Genomic DNA, 18,760 nt, shown 5'->3' with positions numbered 1-18,760 from the left:
TTGAAATAATATATTTATATCCGAGCGCCAGGTACACGATTTAGTAGCGAGGTGAAACAGGTTCTGAACTAGGCAACGCCGCACGTCTGTGATTCGCTGGTGCTGTTCAGCAGTTCAAGGCCATATGCAGGAGATTTGACGCGCACTCTAACAAAAGGAAAAGCTCTCGAAGAAGCTTTGAAGGGATGTAAAAACAGTATTACAAGGACTTGTAGCAACTCGATAAGTGACAAACTCAAAAGTTGCAGGTATAACGCTGGAGATTTTATTTTTTATGTCCATTAAATATGGTCAAAATACACGTTTTTCTTAACTTTTAACTCCATTTTGTGAAAAAATCCTTACGTGATGGAGAAAAACGGGGGTCATTTTCCGATTCAGCGTTACAAAAAACATTAAAATCAGTTATTGCGGTTAAGACAATTTTCAAAAAGTCTCAAAATGCAGGCCTGTGTAATCAGAATCATGTGAAACGTACACAGAACACACAATGCAAAATGAGCAGATCTAAACTGAAAATATACAAAGCACTGATTAGGTTTGTAGTAATGTGTGGTTCAAAAGTTTGGACACTCACCAGAATGAACTCTGTCTTCGAATATTTAAAGAAAAGGTAATCTGAGAAATCTATGGCCCCATTAAAATGAACAAGGGCTGGAGGATTCGACAGGAGGAAGAAATAAGTGATATCCTGGAGAACCAGTTAAGTAAGGCATGGTTCAGTTCCAATTTAGCGGGTGTGGGGGTAGGTATCTCGGTCATTTTGAAGGTGATGTGATCAGCACCATGCTCAGGCCACCTTTACCCCCAGGTACCCATTTGAGGCTGCTTTAGATCACCCACCCCAGGAATAGTATCTAGGTCTCTCACGTGGCAGTCAAACGCCTTACTGACTAGACGTATGCAGATCCGAGAGAAGCAGGACATAGTCAGACTTGTAAAAGCAGGAAGACAGATGGCTAGGACACGTCAAAAAGGATGGAAGATCATCAACTATGAAAAAGAAAACTTACACCAGCAAAAGCAGAAATGGTTTGGCATTGTTATGAACAATCTGGAAGCAATGAAAATGTGAGGATGGTAAGAAAGAGCTAGAAACAAAAGAATGGAGCATCTAGTGGAGGAAAGCAAAGTACACAGGAGGCTGTAGAGCCAAATGGTGAGTGTGAAATATTTTTTCTTGTATGTACGCATTGCTTGCATTGCAGAATTATTTCTCTCGTAGTCTTGTGATTGTTACAAGCACAAAAACACTGTTTTTGTAGTGACGTTTCAGGATTGACAGATTTGGTGTTTAAAGTCCACTTTATGCACAGTATGGCTAATCGGGACCGGACCAACAGTTTAAAGTGGGATCTGAACCTCGATGTGCCTCCACCTGGTATCGAACCTGGGACCCCTTGATTACAAGGTGACAACGCTACTACTACACCATCAAGAAGGCCCTGACGTTTCAGAACACACGCTCCTTCATAAGACATTTATTTTTAGTTTGATTAAAGACAGTTATAACAATAGTTATTTTTTTAAACACATTATGCTTGTAACAACCACACTACAAGTACAAGAGAAATAAGTAAGAAATAGATCTATTTTTAAAAAAAATTTCAGCAAGTTTTTGCATGTGAACTCTGCAAATCTAAAATCTTGGACAAGATGCTGGTCAAAGGTTTCTTTATCTGAATAAAAACACACAGTAATGAAAAATATAAACTTTAATAAAAATATGTACCAAACATTGTACACTTGTGACTAAATTTATCTTGCTTCATATTAAAAGCAGAAGGTATGCCATTTTTTTTGCCATCGGTAATTTTATGACAACAAATGAATGTAGGTGATAATGACACTGTACAAGCAATGAAAAGTAAAAACACGAACTCACAGTATGCCTAAATCTCACTCAGTCTTAGCTGTTGACACAAAGGAAGCATCATGAACACATGACAATAGCATCAGTCTTTCACTCATTTGACGATGATGACACCCAGGTTAGCCACACATGGAATCACAAAACCCTAAATTCTCACTCATTTGATGGGGGAAATGGTCTGTCATGAAAGGCACAAATTATCTATCGAAAGATGTTTCAACTTTAACATCAGCTGCACTCGTCCATCGGCTCGGGTATTTCAGAGTACTCTTCCAGTTCGTCAATTCTTCTTTTGTATTTCCCTTTCTCTTTCGAGCACTGGCCGTTCTGTAGAGTCCGTACGGCTTTGTATATGGGTTCATATTCTTTCAACTGCTGCATGAATCCTTCGTTAGGATTTATGCAGAACCTCCTCTGCTGCACTACTACGAATGCCTCCCTGGAAGATTGAGATACATTCAATAATATAACTTTATGCAATTCTAGTGCATATAAGTAACACAAATGAAAATGTTTAATGTTTAAGAAGGCAGAATTATTGTAAAAAGTCAGGCTGATCCACAAGCTCTGGTTCCCGTTAGCAGTATCTACAGGATGGCTCAAAACGTCATTTAACACCCTCGGTACTTACACATGGTGGTGATTTCGTTTGAAACCAGTCATCCATAAAAGTTAAATACAGGGTGGCTCAAAAAGTCACTTAACACCCTCGGTACAACGCCACTGCATCGCGCAACGTGGAAATGGTGATGACCAATTGTTGTCAGGCCAAGGGGGAACCACATTGACGCCACCCGCACGGTCGGCGGCCATCTTGATGTCCGCCATCTTGAATTCAACTTCAGAATTTTAAATGGGAAGGGGGTGATATGATATATCAAATCAGGCTAGAATTTCACGACGCGGGTGGCGTCAATGTGGTTCCCCCTTGGCCTGATAACGATTGGTCATCACCATTTCCATGTTGCGCGCTGCAGTGGCCTTGTACCGAGGGTGTTAAGTGACTTTTTGAGCCACCCTGTATTTAACTTTTATGGATGACTGGTTTCAAACGAAATCACCACCATGTGTAAGTACCGTATTTGCCGGCATATAAGAAAATAGGTCTGAAAAACAGGGTGCGTCTTATACTCAGTTTTCGATTACCTCCATTTCTGGAAATTTTCTCTAAGTTGGACAATTTCTTTGCAGTGTGTGGCGAAAAAAATTAAAATGTATTCTTTCCTAGTTAGATTAGGTAAGTTATTTTTTGAAAGTAGACCTACATACTACTATATATTTGAAATACTGTACAATAATTATAATATTAAGTGATAAAGCTTTTTCCTAAAAATGCAGTAATCAACGTAATTTCTTGATGATAATTCAGTTATGTCATTTTTTTTTGTTATATACATGAAAGTATGACAAAGTGGAATGACAAAACAATGTACTTATTGTTACCATTTTTAAGAAACTCATTTTGAAAATGCCAATCCCCCCCGAAATTATGTGATGTAAACTATGAATGGGGTGTTAATTTTCAACCAGTGTTTTTTGGTGATATGTTTTACTTTCACATGTAATAAGGAAAACAAAAAAAATGTTCACAGCAATAATCATGGGTCCAGAGGGAGGTTTTCAATTTTAAAAATTACCCAAAACTCACAATTTTGTAAAAATTAGATGCATATTTTTTCCTATATTTCAAAATTGGGAGGGGATGGGGATTACATGTTCTCGAAGAGTGCTGGTCTGTTGTGCCTCCATGCAATTTGGCCATCTAGCATCCATTGAGCCAATGCAAGAAGCAATTTTCCGTGAGATGGTAGCACTGCTTTTCTTAAACATTATTATTATTTTTTTCCCCCAAGAAGAATCTGCCTACTTTCAAGGTTTTTAGGATTACTATTGTATTTTTTGTTGACTTTGGGTTATTGTGGTGGCCAGAGAGGCATGCCAAATACGTATTTTTGGGTACAATTACATTTTTTGTGTTCTTTCTTTAACTTTCATTATTGGAAGGCAAAAAAAAAAGTTATCTGACAATTAGTTCTCATCTGCTAAAGTTTTTTTTTTTTTTCACTTTCTGGACATTGACAGGGAAGGTACCAGAAATTGTTACAAAACATTGTAAGGAAGAACATTTTGGAGTTCAACAACATGTAAGTAACCACTTATTAACATGCTTTGCCTCATTTACATTTCCAATGGTTATACGTACATACAAATCCAGTGAAATCATTGCTGAATAATACAGCAATAAATAATAATATAGAGGTTTAATTTTTTCTAACAATGTTTCATTCAGGTTCCCAAGAACTTTTTAAGCTTATGCTAATAGGATACACACCTTATATGACTAGTCACTCTAATAATAACAACATATGATCAGTTTGTGTCTTCTCTTTGTCATACGACAAAACACGTACTTTATTAGTGTGAGCTTAAAGAAAACGTTCTGGGGAACCAGAATAACACATTGCCACAAGAATAAAAACCACTTTCACAGTAACATTTGCGTTATTATTTTGTAGTATCTGGTTATACGAACTTTTAAGGCAAACATTAATATACAGTGAAATTATAAATGATTTTGTACAGAACAGGGGTAACCCCTACATCTAAATGAATTTCTTTATATTAAAACTTCTATTTTTGAACTACATTGCACACATTACTTAACAGTACAATAGTTTTTTTAATGTAACACCCAGGTTTGAGTATGTATTTGCCTTTAAATTTCTACATTACCTTTTGGGTGCGTACACTTAAAGCAAAAATTGCATCATTATAGTAGTAGTTGCTTATTTTAGATATCAATTCTCACTCTCTAGGTTAATTGTTACATTGAAAATGGATAATTAACCAATAAAACAGATGTGAAAAGTGTAACGTGCTTTACCCAGGATTCAAACCTTGATGCGTTTGATATCTGCCAGAGGCACATTGTGGTTTAGATCCCACTTTAAACTGTAAACCCAGCCCCGATTATTGTATCTGTGTATAAAGTAGACTTAAAACAGAAACTCGAACATAAATCCGTGGCTCTGTGACATGCTATGCTTGCCACTATATTGCAGAATCAGGCACAATGTAATTAAAAACAAATGAATCTCGTTAAAGTGACCTAGCGATGTTTAATGAAGGTTATCACTTACTTGCAGGAAAGACCATACTTCTCCATGATGTACCCAAGAACCAAAGCGGCACTCCTTGAAATGCCTGCATTTCCATGGACGAGCACTTTTCCCCCCATTGCCAAGCAGCCGTCAACGAAGTCTTTCACTTTTGAGAAATGCTGGATGATGTTTTCGGTCACGCAATCAGCTACATTCAAAATTAAATACCTGCAAATAAATACACAAATATCACTCTTTTGTGCACATTTTATGTTCCCTTTCCGCCTCGTCACAACAATGAAAATTAATTAGATTGAGGCCCAAGTTTTGATTGTGTTATTCTGATATCATGAAACATGCATGACATCACGAGTCAAATTCTGTACACAGGGTGCTGCATATTGTATCTACCAACTTGCACTGGAAACCAAACCAGAATGCACGGCTGGCATACCTACATCCGTGGAGAGTTGGGAGTCAGGCAATTAGTATACCATGGCCAATTCAGATGTGGATTGTCGCGGTGGAAGCCTTCATCCAAAAATGCACCGGGCACTGCGGCGGAACAATGAAGAGCCATGGGTAATATTGTGAACCGTCAGTCGCCGTGAAATACGTGCTATTGCATAGGGAATGTTGAGATGCACATCATTAAAGCCTTCCCACATTGCATCCAAGCAGGAGGAGGACATTTAGAGGATGTTATTCAAGGTGCACAGCGGTAATATCCATATTGTACACTGTATTAAATGCCTATTTTTATTTCACAACCACATAAATGTTACTACAAGCACTCACCATCTTTGCGTTGTCATTTGAAATTGGTACATACAATATGAACCACCTGTATATCTATAAGTATGCACTGAACAGATGTTCTTATAACTTACTACATATTTTTGTTTTACAGAAGAACTATTTTACCATTTTCCTCCTACATTCTTCCGTTCTTGTTTACATGTTTGAAGTAGGTTAGGTTCAATTGCCTTAGTATACCCACACTCTTCCTGATCTCCTGTATGTGTCTAAGTTTCCATGCTACAAGAATGCTTTGGACAATAACAACTTAGGAAACATACTTTTCATGACATAATTCCTCACAAATTAATATTTAAGTTTCATTCTTACTTCCACTAACTTTCAGTATTCTGTTGCAATCACTAAACTCACCTTCATATTCCTATAATGTGTGTTCCTTTTGGGGGAAGGGGGGAGTAAGTCAAGTACCATATTTACGTGTGTATAGTGCACGTGCGTGTATAATGCGCACACTGGTTTTTGATGGGTAAAAGTTCCAAAAAATTATATCGTATATAATGCGCAGTACAATCCAGTTTCAAGAAATGGCTTTCTTAGTTGTAAAGCTGTTCTATGCTGATCAAGAGTGAATGACATCATACCTATTCAATGAGTCACCTGTTGCTATGTGGACCAAGAGAAGAATATCCTCTTGTGTAAACAATAAGTCTCCAACCCATGCCACCTCCCCCCTCTCCCTCCACTGTGCCTAGCATCCCAAAGCTTTCACTCCTTAACCACCTTATTTATTCTGTAATAGTAGAAAGCGAGATCAAAATTACGTTATGGATTTGCAGTGCTCAGGAAGTTATTTTCTATCATTTCTCGCCCAACAAATACTGCTGATATGCATATCATGTGACAGGAGGTGCATGCTCGAATTCCGCCAGAGTTGCCTGGCTTTTCTTGGTGCCGCAGAACATTACATTACAAAGTGAAAAATCATGTTAAATGGCCTTCAAACTTTTATACGTGGTTTTTGCTCATTCCTTTTTTACTTTTTCTAAAAGAACTTCAAAATATATACTTTTTCCGTCACTAATGTAACATTTATACAAGACACATTCAGGACCTTCAAAATAGCAGTTAGCAGCACAAGATTTCTTCCATTAAGGAATTTACACACTCCATATATAAGAGTATATATTATTAAAAATCAGAAAGTTCCTTCATTTTGTGATTAACTTATTTCAACCGCCAGAAACTGCAGGATTTAAGCTTTACAACGATATATAACATGATAGGGTTCCGTAAACATAAAAATCCATGAAAGTGTCCCTAAATCATGGAATGACCCTGTACGGTTTTATATTAACTGTCTAAATTATTCTGTGCATAATACGCACCATTGTTTTTTTGAGCAAAAATTTTGGGAAAAAGTGCGCATCATACAGAAGGTTGCCCACGATAAAAATAGTAGATTTTGACTGGCCATCGCGAACGACACATAGAACTGCTGTTATGTCCCGATAGAGAGCTGGCTACACTGGGGCCTTTACTAGATAACAGTATCAGTTGAGCACGATCTGTGGAACGGTGAAGGTAAAAGTGGCAGTTTTCTGGGAGGGGTTCAATTGTGGACTTTCCGCCGCACATTATAGTCACTCAGCAATAATGAAACAGTGCAAACAAGAGAGTTTAATCGGCAGCAAAGCTGGTGTGGGTCTCATCAGCCGACGATGTGCCCAACAGGCCCCTGTGGTTCGTGGTCGGCCAGAAATTGTGAGGAGATCACGGCCCCAGCCCGCTCGAACCCCCAATACAGTGCATGCCATTAGGACATTAGTGACAAGACAATCCCCCAACGCAGAGAAGTTTGGCTATACGCCACGGTATCTCAAAAGGCACAGTTTCCAACATCATCCGGAAGAACCTCTCATTGGAAGCGCGTCACAAAGTCTGAGGACACCACCTCACAGAGCCAGAAAACTGTATGAAGCATACCTTGCAGCGGACAAGTGGAAATGAGTGTGTACCCTGGATGAGGGATGGCTCTATCTAGATGAGACCAACAGAGTTCGATTCATTTTCTACCGTCCAACAAACCAGAAGAGCCGTTCTGACTTTGTGCTGCAGTGCAAGGAAATGTTTTCCAACGGATTTCTGGTGGTGGCTGGATATTGCAGTCGGGGAACGCTGCCACTCGTCAAAGTGCCTTCAAACACCAAAGTCAACGCAGCTTACTTCCAGGAGAATGTTATGGACCCTCTGTATGACACACACATCCCCCACCTGTATGGGGACGAGCCCACACACGTATGGATCCACATGGACAAGGCCTCCAGCCATACTGCTCGAGCATCCCAGACGTTCTATGCACGGAAGGCAGAAGAGACAGGAATTCGAGTGATCCCATTTTCGTCCATCCCTGTGAAATACCCGGACGCCTCACCAATGGACTACTGTGGGTTTGGACTCCTCAAACAGGCACTTGCTCGACGCCGTCCCCGTACCTTGCAGGGTCTTGGGAAAGTTGCCAAAGGGGTATGGCGAGACATTTCCCTTCCCATTCTACGCAGGAGTTTGCTACAGTGGAAACTACGCTGCCGGGCGATCGTTCGGGCCCATGGCCATCACATCAAACACAATCGGTGGTGGCACAAGGGGATTTACTAGCGAGTTGCGAGGTTCAAAGTCGACTATTTTTATCGTGGACAACCTTCTGTACATGAGTAAATATGGTAACTGTATGGGGATGGGGTGTAAATTGTAGGAACGTTCTTAACAATGGAAATTACTCTAGTCCACAATTTGTAAACATTATTGCACAATCAGAATGGTGCCCAAAATTGACGAAGGAATACTTACAAATGCCCGGACTCAAACCCAGACCACGTGGTAGTGAACACTCCGAATGGAATTATATGTTGCTTATGGGGATGGAAATTGCAACAGAATACTTGAATCAATAAACAAGCTTTCCAACTATAAATATACTAAATTAATTTACCACAGGTTTTTGGCTTAAATTAGCCTTTGACTGCATACAAGATGATCAGACATAACATACGGAATTTGAGAGCCTTTGCTCAAGCGAATAATGCTTAACAGGCAAAACGAGCAGTACATGCTCAATTGGCTCGAAGCCCAGCAGTGCACGTATAACCGTAATATGTTTGTGATAGTGGGCACTCAAATATGGATCGTGAAGTGAAAGACGCAGTGAAATTGTAACTTAAGTGAACATAGTCATCACCTACATATTTAAGTGCAGTTTAGTCTATCTTACTATTACAGTGATACAAGAAAATGAAATAGATGATTGTGGGTTGAAACTGCCAAGGCGGATATTTTACATATGATTATTGTCACATTAAAACGAGATTCCATTGTAAATGCTCGAGTGTAGCACACTCAAGGATGGGAGACTCAAACGAGTTCAAGCAAGCGAAAGTGGTCCCATGCAGTACTCTTAATCAGCATATTAAATTAGCTGATAATTAATTACGAAATCTCTTTTGCCACACAATATTAGCACGTAATAAATGAAAATTGTGTATTTTGCAAACCTTGGGAGATAACCAGTGAGTGCCAGGTGAAGTACTGCCAATGCAAATTCCAACAGAAAACTCACCAATACCATTACTACTGGTAGTGAGGAGTATCAACTGGGGAGAATGCCAGTATCACTGATACATCGGTATGAGCTCTGTTCTAGATATGGTACTAATCAGATACGCAACACAAACACAAGAAACTTACTTGAAATGGTCTGGGAAGTTGGGCCTGATAAAATGTGACTCAATATCTTGTCTGACACAGACAATGTGTGTTATTCCATGCTGCAACAACTGATCCAGCTGAAAAGGAAAAGTTGCAAAATATTTATTACAAAGGACACTGGCTTTCAATTCTAAATTAAATGTCATACAAATACAAGAACATGAAATACTTTAAGTAATATGACTCCTGACATTATAGTGGGTAATGGTATCTGCTTCTAATCAAGGAGTCAGTTTGATTCACTGTGGGGCACATTTCTGTGGTCTGGGTATTCATTTAATACATGACTAGCCTCTGACAGTACAACAGACTCCTTACTGTACGTAAACTTTGAAAATAAAATAGTATACCATCTACAATACTGTGTTTTATATTCAGATTCGAATATACACATCACCTCACACAATATTTTCAGAGAATCAAATAAAACCATGCATACAAACAGTTTTTGCTGTAAAAAATTACAAAGGGAATAAAATTCACACTCCTTGGACTGTACAGATGAAAATGTTATCGTTAACATTATACAAGTCTAATGTAACTTTTCTCTCTGCAGTCATTCTCCTGACTAAAAAATATATAATATACAATATTTTTAACCCATTTATGCTGGAGGTTGAAAATTTTGAATTTTTGCATGAAATTCACATATGTTAGGTAGAAATATATAAAAAAGAAGAATTTGAAGGAAAAATACTTTTATCTAATCCCATTTATGGGTTATGTTGCGTTCCAAAAATTGAACACTAGGCAAAACCATTACCATTTGTACTTAATGTAAAAAATCCTGGATTCTGTCTCAGAATGTTACTATTCAGTGTGATATTCAACCAAACACTTCACATGCAAGGCAACATCACATTTTTCACATCAAAAAGTGGTGTCCTTATGACATTGAGCACAGTGTGTTGGCTTTCCTTGCTTGATGATCACATGATTCATGCCATCATAACGTGAATCAATGTTGCGCTTCCGAGAAGGTCTTCCTTTCCGGCCAGGTTCTGCAGGATGGCCATGGGTCTCCAGATAATGACATGCCACATGATGACGAAATCCCAGAAGATCGATTGGCTTTGCATCATATGTTTTATGCAATTGCCAAGCATTTTGTAAGACCAGTTCAAAACAGAACAACCGAGGGCTAGAGTACCATTTCTTACTACGGATTGATGCTCGGTACTAGTCAATGTTTTCATCAGCTCTGTCTACGCCCCCCATAAACTTATTATTAGAGCCCGGAAGTTTGGCAAAATGCCTCTTTTTATCTACTGGATATATTGATAAAAATTTTCTGGATATACATTTTTTATGTTGTTTCGAATGTTTTAGAAGCCTTTTCATTTTGCCTATTTGAGACCCCACTGCCTATTTTTAATTATAATGCCTTTTTCAATTAAATTGGACCATTTTTTTTTTAAAAAAAAAAAGTGTGTATAAATTATTTTTGTCCCAAAAAACGTTGTTGGCATTTATTTTTCTTCCGTTTATTATGTGAATAATTTTCGTTTTATTTAAGTAATATTGAACTCACGCATGTTTCAACATTGCTGAAGGAGAAAAGTATTTCATGCTGAGTTAGGATATTGGCTTTCGGTTAACATTTCCTTGTGCGTGATTGACTGCTGAAAACCTGTTGCAGAACATCTGCACAATTACATCATCATGTCCAGCGTCCATGTCAGGACGTTATTGACAAGAAACAGCACTAATGCCCAAGGGCCTTTGCATGCATTCCAAAATCAAGCTCTCTATCTTTAGTTTAGTTCTGCACTTTGGAGGGAAACGATCGTGTATTTGTCATCATGCCGAAATTTAGTGTGCAATTAAGTGGTAAGTTACATGGTTACGTGCGTGAATTTGGTGAAAATTGAAATGCTCTTCCCAATGTAGATTTTAACATTTTGCCAGAAATTATAGATAAAAGTAAGCGACTTCCAAATGTGCCTTTTTTGTTTTATTTATTTTGCCTTTTTTAAATTTTTAGTGCCTATTTTCCACATTATAAATGCCTTTTGCCTGCCTATTTTAATGAAAATAAATGCCTGAACTTCCGGGCTCTACTTATTATACACTGTGATCATGTGTGGCTGCTGAACCTATATTTTCTTCTTCTGTTTCTGGGAATAATGACTGACAAGACACAAAGGATAGACACCTGCACCAGATAATGTAACAGTCACAACACTGCATCTGCAGACGATATTGCATTTGCCATCACTACGATAATCAAATGCACCTCTTTCTCTTTTCTTTAGAGCATAATCTGATTCCAGTGGAGCTTTATCAATGCGATCTTTTCTCACTGTACCTGTTCTCAACTAAGCTTATCAAGTAAGGCAATACTGGTGAAAAAGTTATCGAACACAAAATGGTATTGTCCAGGGTGCTCCTCTGTAAGTGCCTCAACAAACTCAAGGACAGCGGATGCACCAACACCATAATACTCACATTTGATGTTCGGGTTTTTACCCTGATTCGGCTGAAAGCAGCAAATGTAACCTAGACTTGTTGCACCACACCACAACTTGTAGTCAAACCGAATTGGCTTTCCCCGAATAAACTGTTTGCACTCGTGACAACCAAAGTAAGGAACCATGGATTTGTCCACACTAAAGCATGCTTCGTTTGGAACAAATTTCATACATCTCTCATTTAGTTTGTTTATGAGAGGTGGCAACTTGGCAAACTTGTCCATTGAGTCCAAATTTGCATTGTCAACAACATGCAGATTAGAAAATATAGTTTCAAAGCGGTCACGTCTCATGGCACCACTAACAAGTACATTCTGTTCAAGTGGTAGTGGTTTTGACCCGTGTTCCAAAAATTGAACAGGGATATTTTCAAGCCTATAACTAATACAAGAATAATAATTTCTACATTTTCTTGTTACATCCTGATAGAGTAACTAGTACAGTACTAACATGGAAAAATTTACAACTATAGGGCGAAATGCACTAATGTTATAGTAACCTGTCTTCGGATGGATGTTCAAAAACCTTCTCGAAAATACAAATACATTTTTCACAACATCCCTGCAGCTCAGTATCTGCATCAGTGACTAACTCTGTGCACTAGGTCATATCATATACCCTTACAAAATAGGTTGACATGACAAATCAGACAATATTGACGACTGAGCAGTGGGCTATAAATAACTTCCACGTGACTGGTGTTCCAATTATGGAACACCAGGCATAAATGGGTTAAAGAACTCCTGCATCAAGTGACATGATATCATCAGACAAATTTTTAATCTCAGCTATCACACTGGCATTTTCTGCGTCAGCAGTATGACTTAACATCCAGAAGGGTGAAACTTTATCACACAGTAGATTAAAATAAATTCTCAAAGCTACTAGGAGTTTTTAAAATCATGAAACCTACTCATGCATTACTGAACTAAAATGTCTTGGTTTACTTGCAGTCGTATTAAATTTCGCAACTTTATTTATCTTAGCTTTTAAGTGTATTCTGTTTTCATAATTTAAAAAATAATGTTTTTCTTTCATTGGTGCTTTTTGCCTTTTTCTTAAATATTTACTACATGACTTTGGGAACCAGGATGAAATGTCACAGCAAGAATAAAAACCACTTTAATAATGACATTTACTTATTATTTTGCATGATTGTTGGTTTCCCAGAACTCAGTACTAGGTCACATGGACATGCCAATGCATTTGCGTCGTCTGCTTCACTGCAAAAACAAGTAAGAAATATCTGGCAAGCAGCAGGGAAGATCTACAACATGCAAAGGTCAATGACACTATCAACAAAGGGTCGGCATCCTTTGGCATTGGTAGCAGGCAGTCCACTGATATAGTTCAGAGTTTCCATGTGAACTCGAAATGTATTTTCATTTTTTCCCAGTACACAGTAAATTACTATTTTATTTTATTTTTTTACAATAGAATGTAGCATATTAATTTTATTATTATTAGAAATGGGACATTAATTGTTACTCTATCGGTATCAGTAATATTAGTGATTTTTTACCAATCTGATATATTTATAGTCTTTAGTCTAGTGTAATATTATGGTTTGGTTTTGTAAAGTACATTTTTAAATATGCAGTTCTTTATTAAAGTCAAAACACATTGAATAACTTCATCACACACACTAATTGAGGAGGTGAACGAACCATTTATGTTCCTGCAAGAATCTTTTGTATTTTTATTATTGACTTTTGGTTATTGGAATCAATAATTTTATATTAGCAATGTACCAGTATTGGCAAGAATTTCATATTGGTTCACTTCCTAATACTAATAACAAAACTAATTCAAGAATAAAATGTTATCCCTGTATGAATATAATTAACAACTCCACCAGTAGCGTATACTGAGTACAAGATATGGGCTATCTCACTATGTCACGTTGTCCTAGGCTATGAATAGAAATCAGGTTGCTAACTCCTAAGAAATCAGGTTGCCAAATCATAGGAAATCAGGTTGCCAACTCATAGGAAATCAGGTTGCCAACTTCAGAATCACCAGGCTTCACAGAGAGCCTTGCTAGCCTAGAATATACGCTCCTGGACTCCACATAAAAACAGGGTTATAGATACCTCCCATACCCAAACTACAGGTATGCACATTTGAATACACTTGCTATAAATTGGGGTTCTTGTTTAGCTAATGTTTAATTGCTACAGACAAACCTTTGACTTCATAGCAGCTGAGTAAGGACCCAGAAACAACCCTGGTACTATTTCCTGCATACTTCGCCTCATGGGGTATGTCCAGTCTTCGCTATCTTGAACACGAGGCACGGCTGGAAAGTCCATTTCCTCCTCGCTTACTCTGTCACTCTTTATCATGTTTCTCACCAGCAATTTTTATACAGGCAGCACACTCATCTTTACCTCAAATGACCTGCAAGAAAAGATTCATCAGAGTTAACTACAAGGTTCATACGACAAATCTCAATGGTGACATATTTGAACAAATACAAAAGTAGGGATGGGACAAATTAATCAGTACTCTGTTATCGGCTGGTATAGACATATCGGTGTATCTGCTAATATATATAAGATATATCTATAAATAGCTTACAATTTAGTGCAATATTGTGCCATCTTGTTACAATTTTTATGGAGATAAACATGTAATCTCCATTCTGTATTTTTTTCAAAACTAAATAACTAAACATGTAGTTTCTTTTGCATTGCAAAAGCTCGGTTCATCTAGTAACATACGTTCATTAAGGAGGTCAATGAACCACTTGGAATTTTTTATCAGATCGGTACTTTATCGGTATCAGCCAAAATTTCATCCGGCCATGTGTTACGTTTCTAAGATGCTGTTGGGATGTTTGTTTGTAAGATTCATATATACTTTATTAGTATAAGGCTAGGTTATATTTCTGACTATTGTAATACATGTGATGTTCTCATATGTTTCTACAATAACAATTATTATTATTATTATACAAAAGTAAATTTCAAATTTGTTATAATACACTAATATCCTAAAAATAAAAGCAATCCGTAGTGCTGGAGAACAATTTTGTGTACCTTTCTCTCTTCGTCCGCATGTGTGTACACAAAATTTTAAACACAAAACATGATTTAAAAAAACTGTAACCTATAACCACTGTAACTTGTGCAGCCAAATATTTACCAGATTTCTCTAAAATTAAAAATGAATTCAAATTACACACAGGTATTGCATTCCCAAAGTTGGAAAGTTTATTTATTTAATATGAAAATCCAATCTTACAAGCTCTTCCCTCATCCTCCTGTACGCAAACTTCTACAAAATTATCTTGTATACAGAACTCTGACCGAAAGTTATTGTACAGCAATTATATACAAACGATGATAATTCTTTATGGATTTGGAGTAAGTTTCAAATGAAGGATAAAATTGCATCTATATCACATTTCTTTCCTTTCGTAACTTTAAAAAATTAAGATAGATTATGCTGAATGGTTAATATTGAATTTTACTTTTATCAATTTTTTTAATGTTAAAATGTTATTGGAACTCACTCCTGCCTGAAAGTTCTGTTTATTGTACAGCCAAAGGCTAACATAATAATAGGCAAATTGTCCATCGCAGGCATGTATCTAGAAATATGTTTTTTTTTTGGGGGGGGGGTCCGAACAAAGTGTCTCAGGAATAATAATAATAATGTTTAAATTAAAATAATTATATTAAATAAAATTAATACTGATTACAATACATAAATTAATATTATATTATTATTACACGAATAGGTAAAAAGACAGTATAACAACAGAGATATAACAGCGCATATTCATTATGTAGCTTACCTGTAGTTAAGATCTGAATAATTTACATAAAAACAAGTGCCCTGGCAATGAAATTAATGTCAAAATAGATGAATAATTGTATATTTACCGAATAACAAAAATGATGTTACATGTAGTTGGAGAAAAGTAAATTTTGGATTAATATTTTATGCATATTGAGTAGTAGTGTACATAAATTTTCTTTGTAATGTCATTCAAAGCCGTATGATCCCAATATAATCCTTGCCTTCTAAAAAGTTCAAAGGAAATTAATAACCATTGATTATGCAACAAATGCTAATATTTTCATTACTTAATTTTAGTAGTTTGTAAGTCTTAGGGGGCAAGGGGTCCACACCCCTGGACCCCCTAAATACATCATTCTTGTCCTTCAAAGCTGCATGATCCCAATATAATCCTTGTCTTCCAATAAGTTCAGAGGAAATTATACAACAAAGGCTAAAATAATATATTTTTCATTATTTAATTTTAGCACTTGATAAATCTTTCGGGGTTGAGGGGGGGGTCTAGACCCCCTAAATACATCCTTGGTCCTATTTTCAATACATATTTATTCCACATCTTGTGTTCAAAGGAGTGAAATTCTGTTGTTTCAAAGCAGGTGTTCACCTCTACTTATTGTAGTTTTTATTTGAATCCATTATCATGAGAGTGTGGAAAACAAACAGAATGAAAATAGTGATTAACAATTCACCTACTGTCTTTTGCCCTTGGGTGTACGATATATGTTTCGAACCATTTTGCAACACATATTGAGGCAATCAGAAGCAGCCTTCCACGTACTACTGGAAGTAGTAGTTTGACACTTGACCATGGGGGGCAGGAAAGTGCATTAGATACGCTTCACTATACGAGATATTCGATAATTGGGCCTCTTGTTCTATACGCTCTTTGCTCCACAGGGAATCAAACCTGGGGCCCATTGATTACAAATTACCTGCTAGGTAAATTGTGTAAGAAGAACTGTTGAAATGATAGGTTGTAATTATTTGTACAATGTAAATATATTGATTAAAAATTCCCCTATTTTTATTTTTATGATAATGTACTTTCAGCACAAGTAGTTTGCAAAAGATGTCTATTTTTTGCAACAAGTGTAAGGCCTGTGATATTCTAATTATTCCAACCACTGATCATATAATAATAATAATAATATTCATTTCCTTAAACCTGTGATACATAGGCATGGAAAACATCAAGGATAACATGTGAAGTATTGAGAGTTTAGTCTACAAATAGTTTAAAATACATGATTGTTAAGAATATGATATATCCTAAAGTCACACAAAAATTATCATACACAAATAGAGACATTACTGTACAGAATTTCATACATGAGGGCATGTTATAAATAGTACAAAATAATTTATAAATTTCAAGTTAAAAGAAATAATGAATAAATATGGCATAATTAAATATGATACTATACAGTGCTTTGTTTAGCAAATAGCCTTTTATAACTAATGTCTGTTTATTACGGGGTGTGAATATTTTAATATTGTTTGGGAGATTATTATAGTACCCTATTCCAGAATTTAGTGGTGTGTTTTTTGATAACTGCAGTCTGTTTTGTTTTAGGTGGTAGTCATTTTTGCTTCTAGTGTTATAGTCATGTATTTGGTAATTTTTCGGTCACCTGACCAGTATTTAAAGCAAAGGAGCAATTTTACAATACCGGACCATTCCCCGATTTCGTTCATGTTTCGCATACTTAATAATTTTGGGCTCCTAATCACGAATCTGCAGTTAATATTTGGGGGTCACGTGTAGAAATTCGAAGAAAAAAGGGGGGTCCATGATCGCAACCGATAATGCAATGCACGATTGCTCATTATTTACCGGAACATTTGTGTTTCCCATACCTAAGAAACGAAATTACAAACCCAAATTTTAACTATGTTTGCCTCACCTAACCTTACCGTGAATGGTTTTTGGGGCTATGTGTGAATGGTGTGTGTGGCCTGTGATCGCAACCGACAATGCACGATTGCTCATTATTTACCGGAAGATTTCAACAAATATAGTTTCCATTCTCGTATGCGGAGAACGATTGCGGTAATTGAAAAGTTTATTATGCAACTTCTGCACGTTAAATAACAATATCAACACATCACCCCCACATGTTAACCCCATATACTTCATCGGGACTACGTATTTTGTGAGTATAAGAAGTAGCATAGAAATTACAGCTGTGTCCGGTATTGTAAAATCTTACCAAAACAAATAAGATGACTTCATATATGTATAGAGAAAATAGTCGTTATTCGTTGCTCTTCAAAAATTTCTTTACAGGAAGTTCTATAACCTAATTTAAACATAATTCTCAAAGCCCTTTTTTAAGTCTTAGTATTCAGAAGGTTTTAGCATGACAAGCTCTATCTACCCCATGCTACAATGCCATATTCATAATCAAATATACCTATAATGAAAGCTGATATCTGTAAACAATATTCCGTGGCAAAAAATAAATTAAAATAATATTACAGAAAGGAAATGCACAATAATTAAAAATTTAAAATTAACAATCCATTGTCGCCAAAATTTAACTGTCACATCAAGGGTGAAAAATTGTGATGTTGGTCACTTACCTGAATTAATATTACAAAAGAGAGATTATAATAATATTTTAGAGTAATATTATAGTCAAATAACTTAAAAAGGAATCAGTAAAGAAGAAAGAAAAATAAATAACTGCTTACAATAACATCTGCACCAACAACTTTCAACAAGGAAACCGGAAAAAACATAAAATGTGCTAGCCTACTTACATTATTTATCCTTAATCAAGCAATGTCTAACGACATTACTTGTATGAAATTATCCAAACATATCCATATCCACAAATAGCGAAATGGTTCTCGAGGATTCAGTCTATAAAAATATAAATAATGAATTTTCTAAAGCTCCCTGACTAAACACGCTTAACTTTGCAAAGATACGGTGCTGCCATCATGTGTTTGTGCGCGCAACGTTCAGCATTCAGAATTCACAA

General features: G+C 36.5%; 1 protein-coding gene across 1 annotated transcript; it reads right to left on the bottom strand.

Moving 5' to 3' along the window:
* Positions 1–1,697: 1,697 nt before the first annotated feature.
* Positions 1,698–18,711, bottom strand: LOC145981066 (serine/threonine/tyrosine-interacting protein-like). Its single transcript, XM_083114182.1, has 5 exons — positions 18,537–18,711; positions 14,153–14,366; positions 9,475–9,572; positions 5,014–5,202; positions 1,698–2,312 (listed from the first exon to the last, which is right to left on the bottom strand). The coding sequence occupies exons 2-5, from the start codon at positions 14,309–14,311 to the stop codon at positions 2,102–2,104; spliced, it is 657 nt and encodes a 218-aa protein (XP_082970308.1). The 5' UTR covers positions 14,312–14,366; positions 18,537–18,711; the 3' UTR covers positions 1,698–2,101.
* Positions 18,712–18,760: the final 49 nt, after the last annotated feature.

Source organism: Lepisma saccharinum, chromosome 28 (genome assembly GCF_977018435.1).
Source record: "Lepisma saccharinum chromosome 28, izLepSacc3.1, whole genome shotgun sequence".
NCBI classification, from domain to species: Eukaryota; Metazoa; Arthropoda; class Insecta; order Zygentoma; family Lepismatidae; genus Lepisma; species Lepisma saccharinum.
The sequence above is the reverse complement of the archived record's forward strand: the minus strand, read 5'-3'. Positions and strand labels throughout refer to the sequence as shown.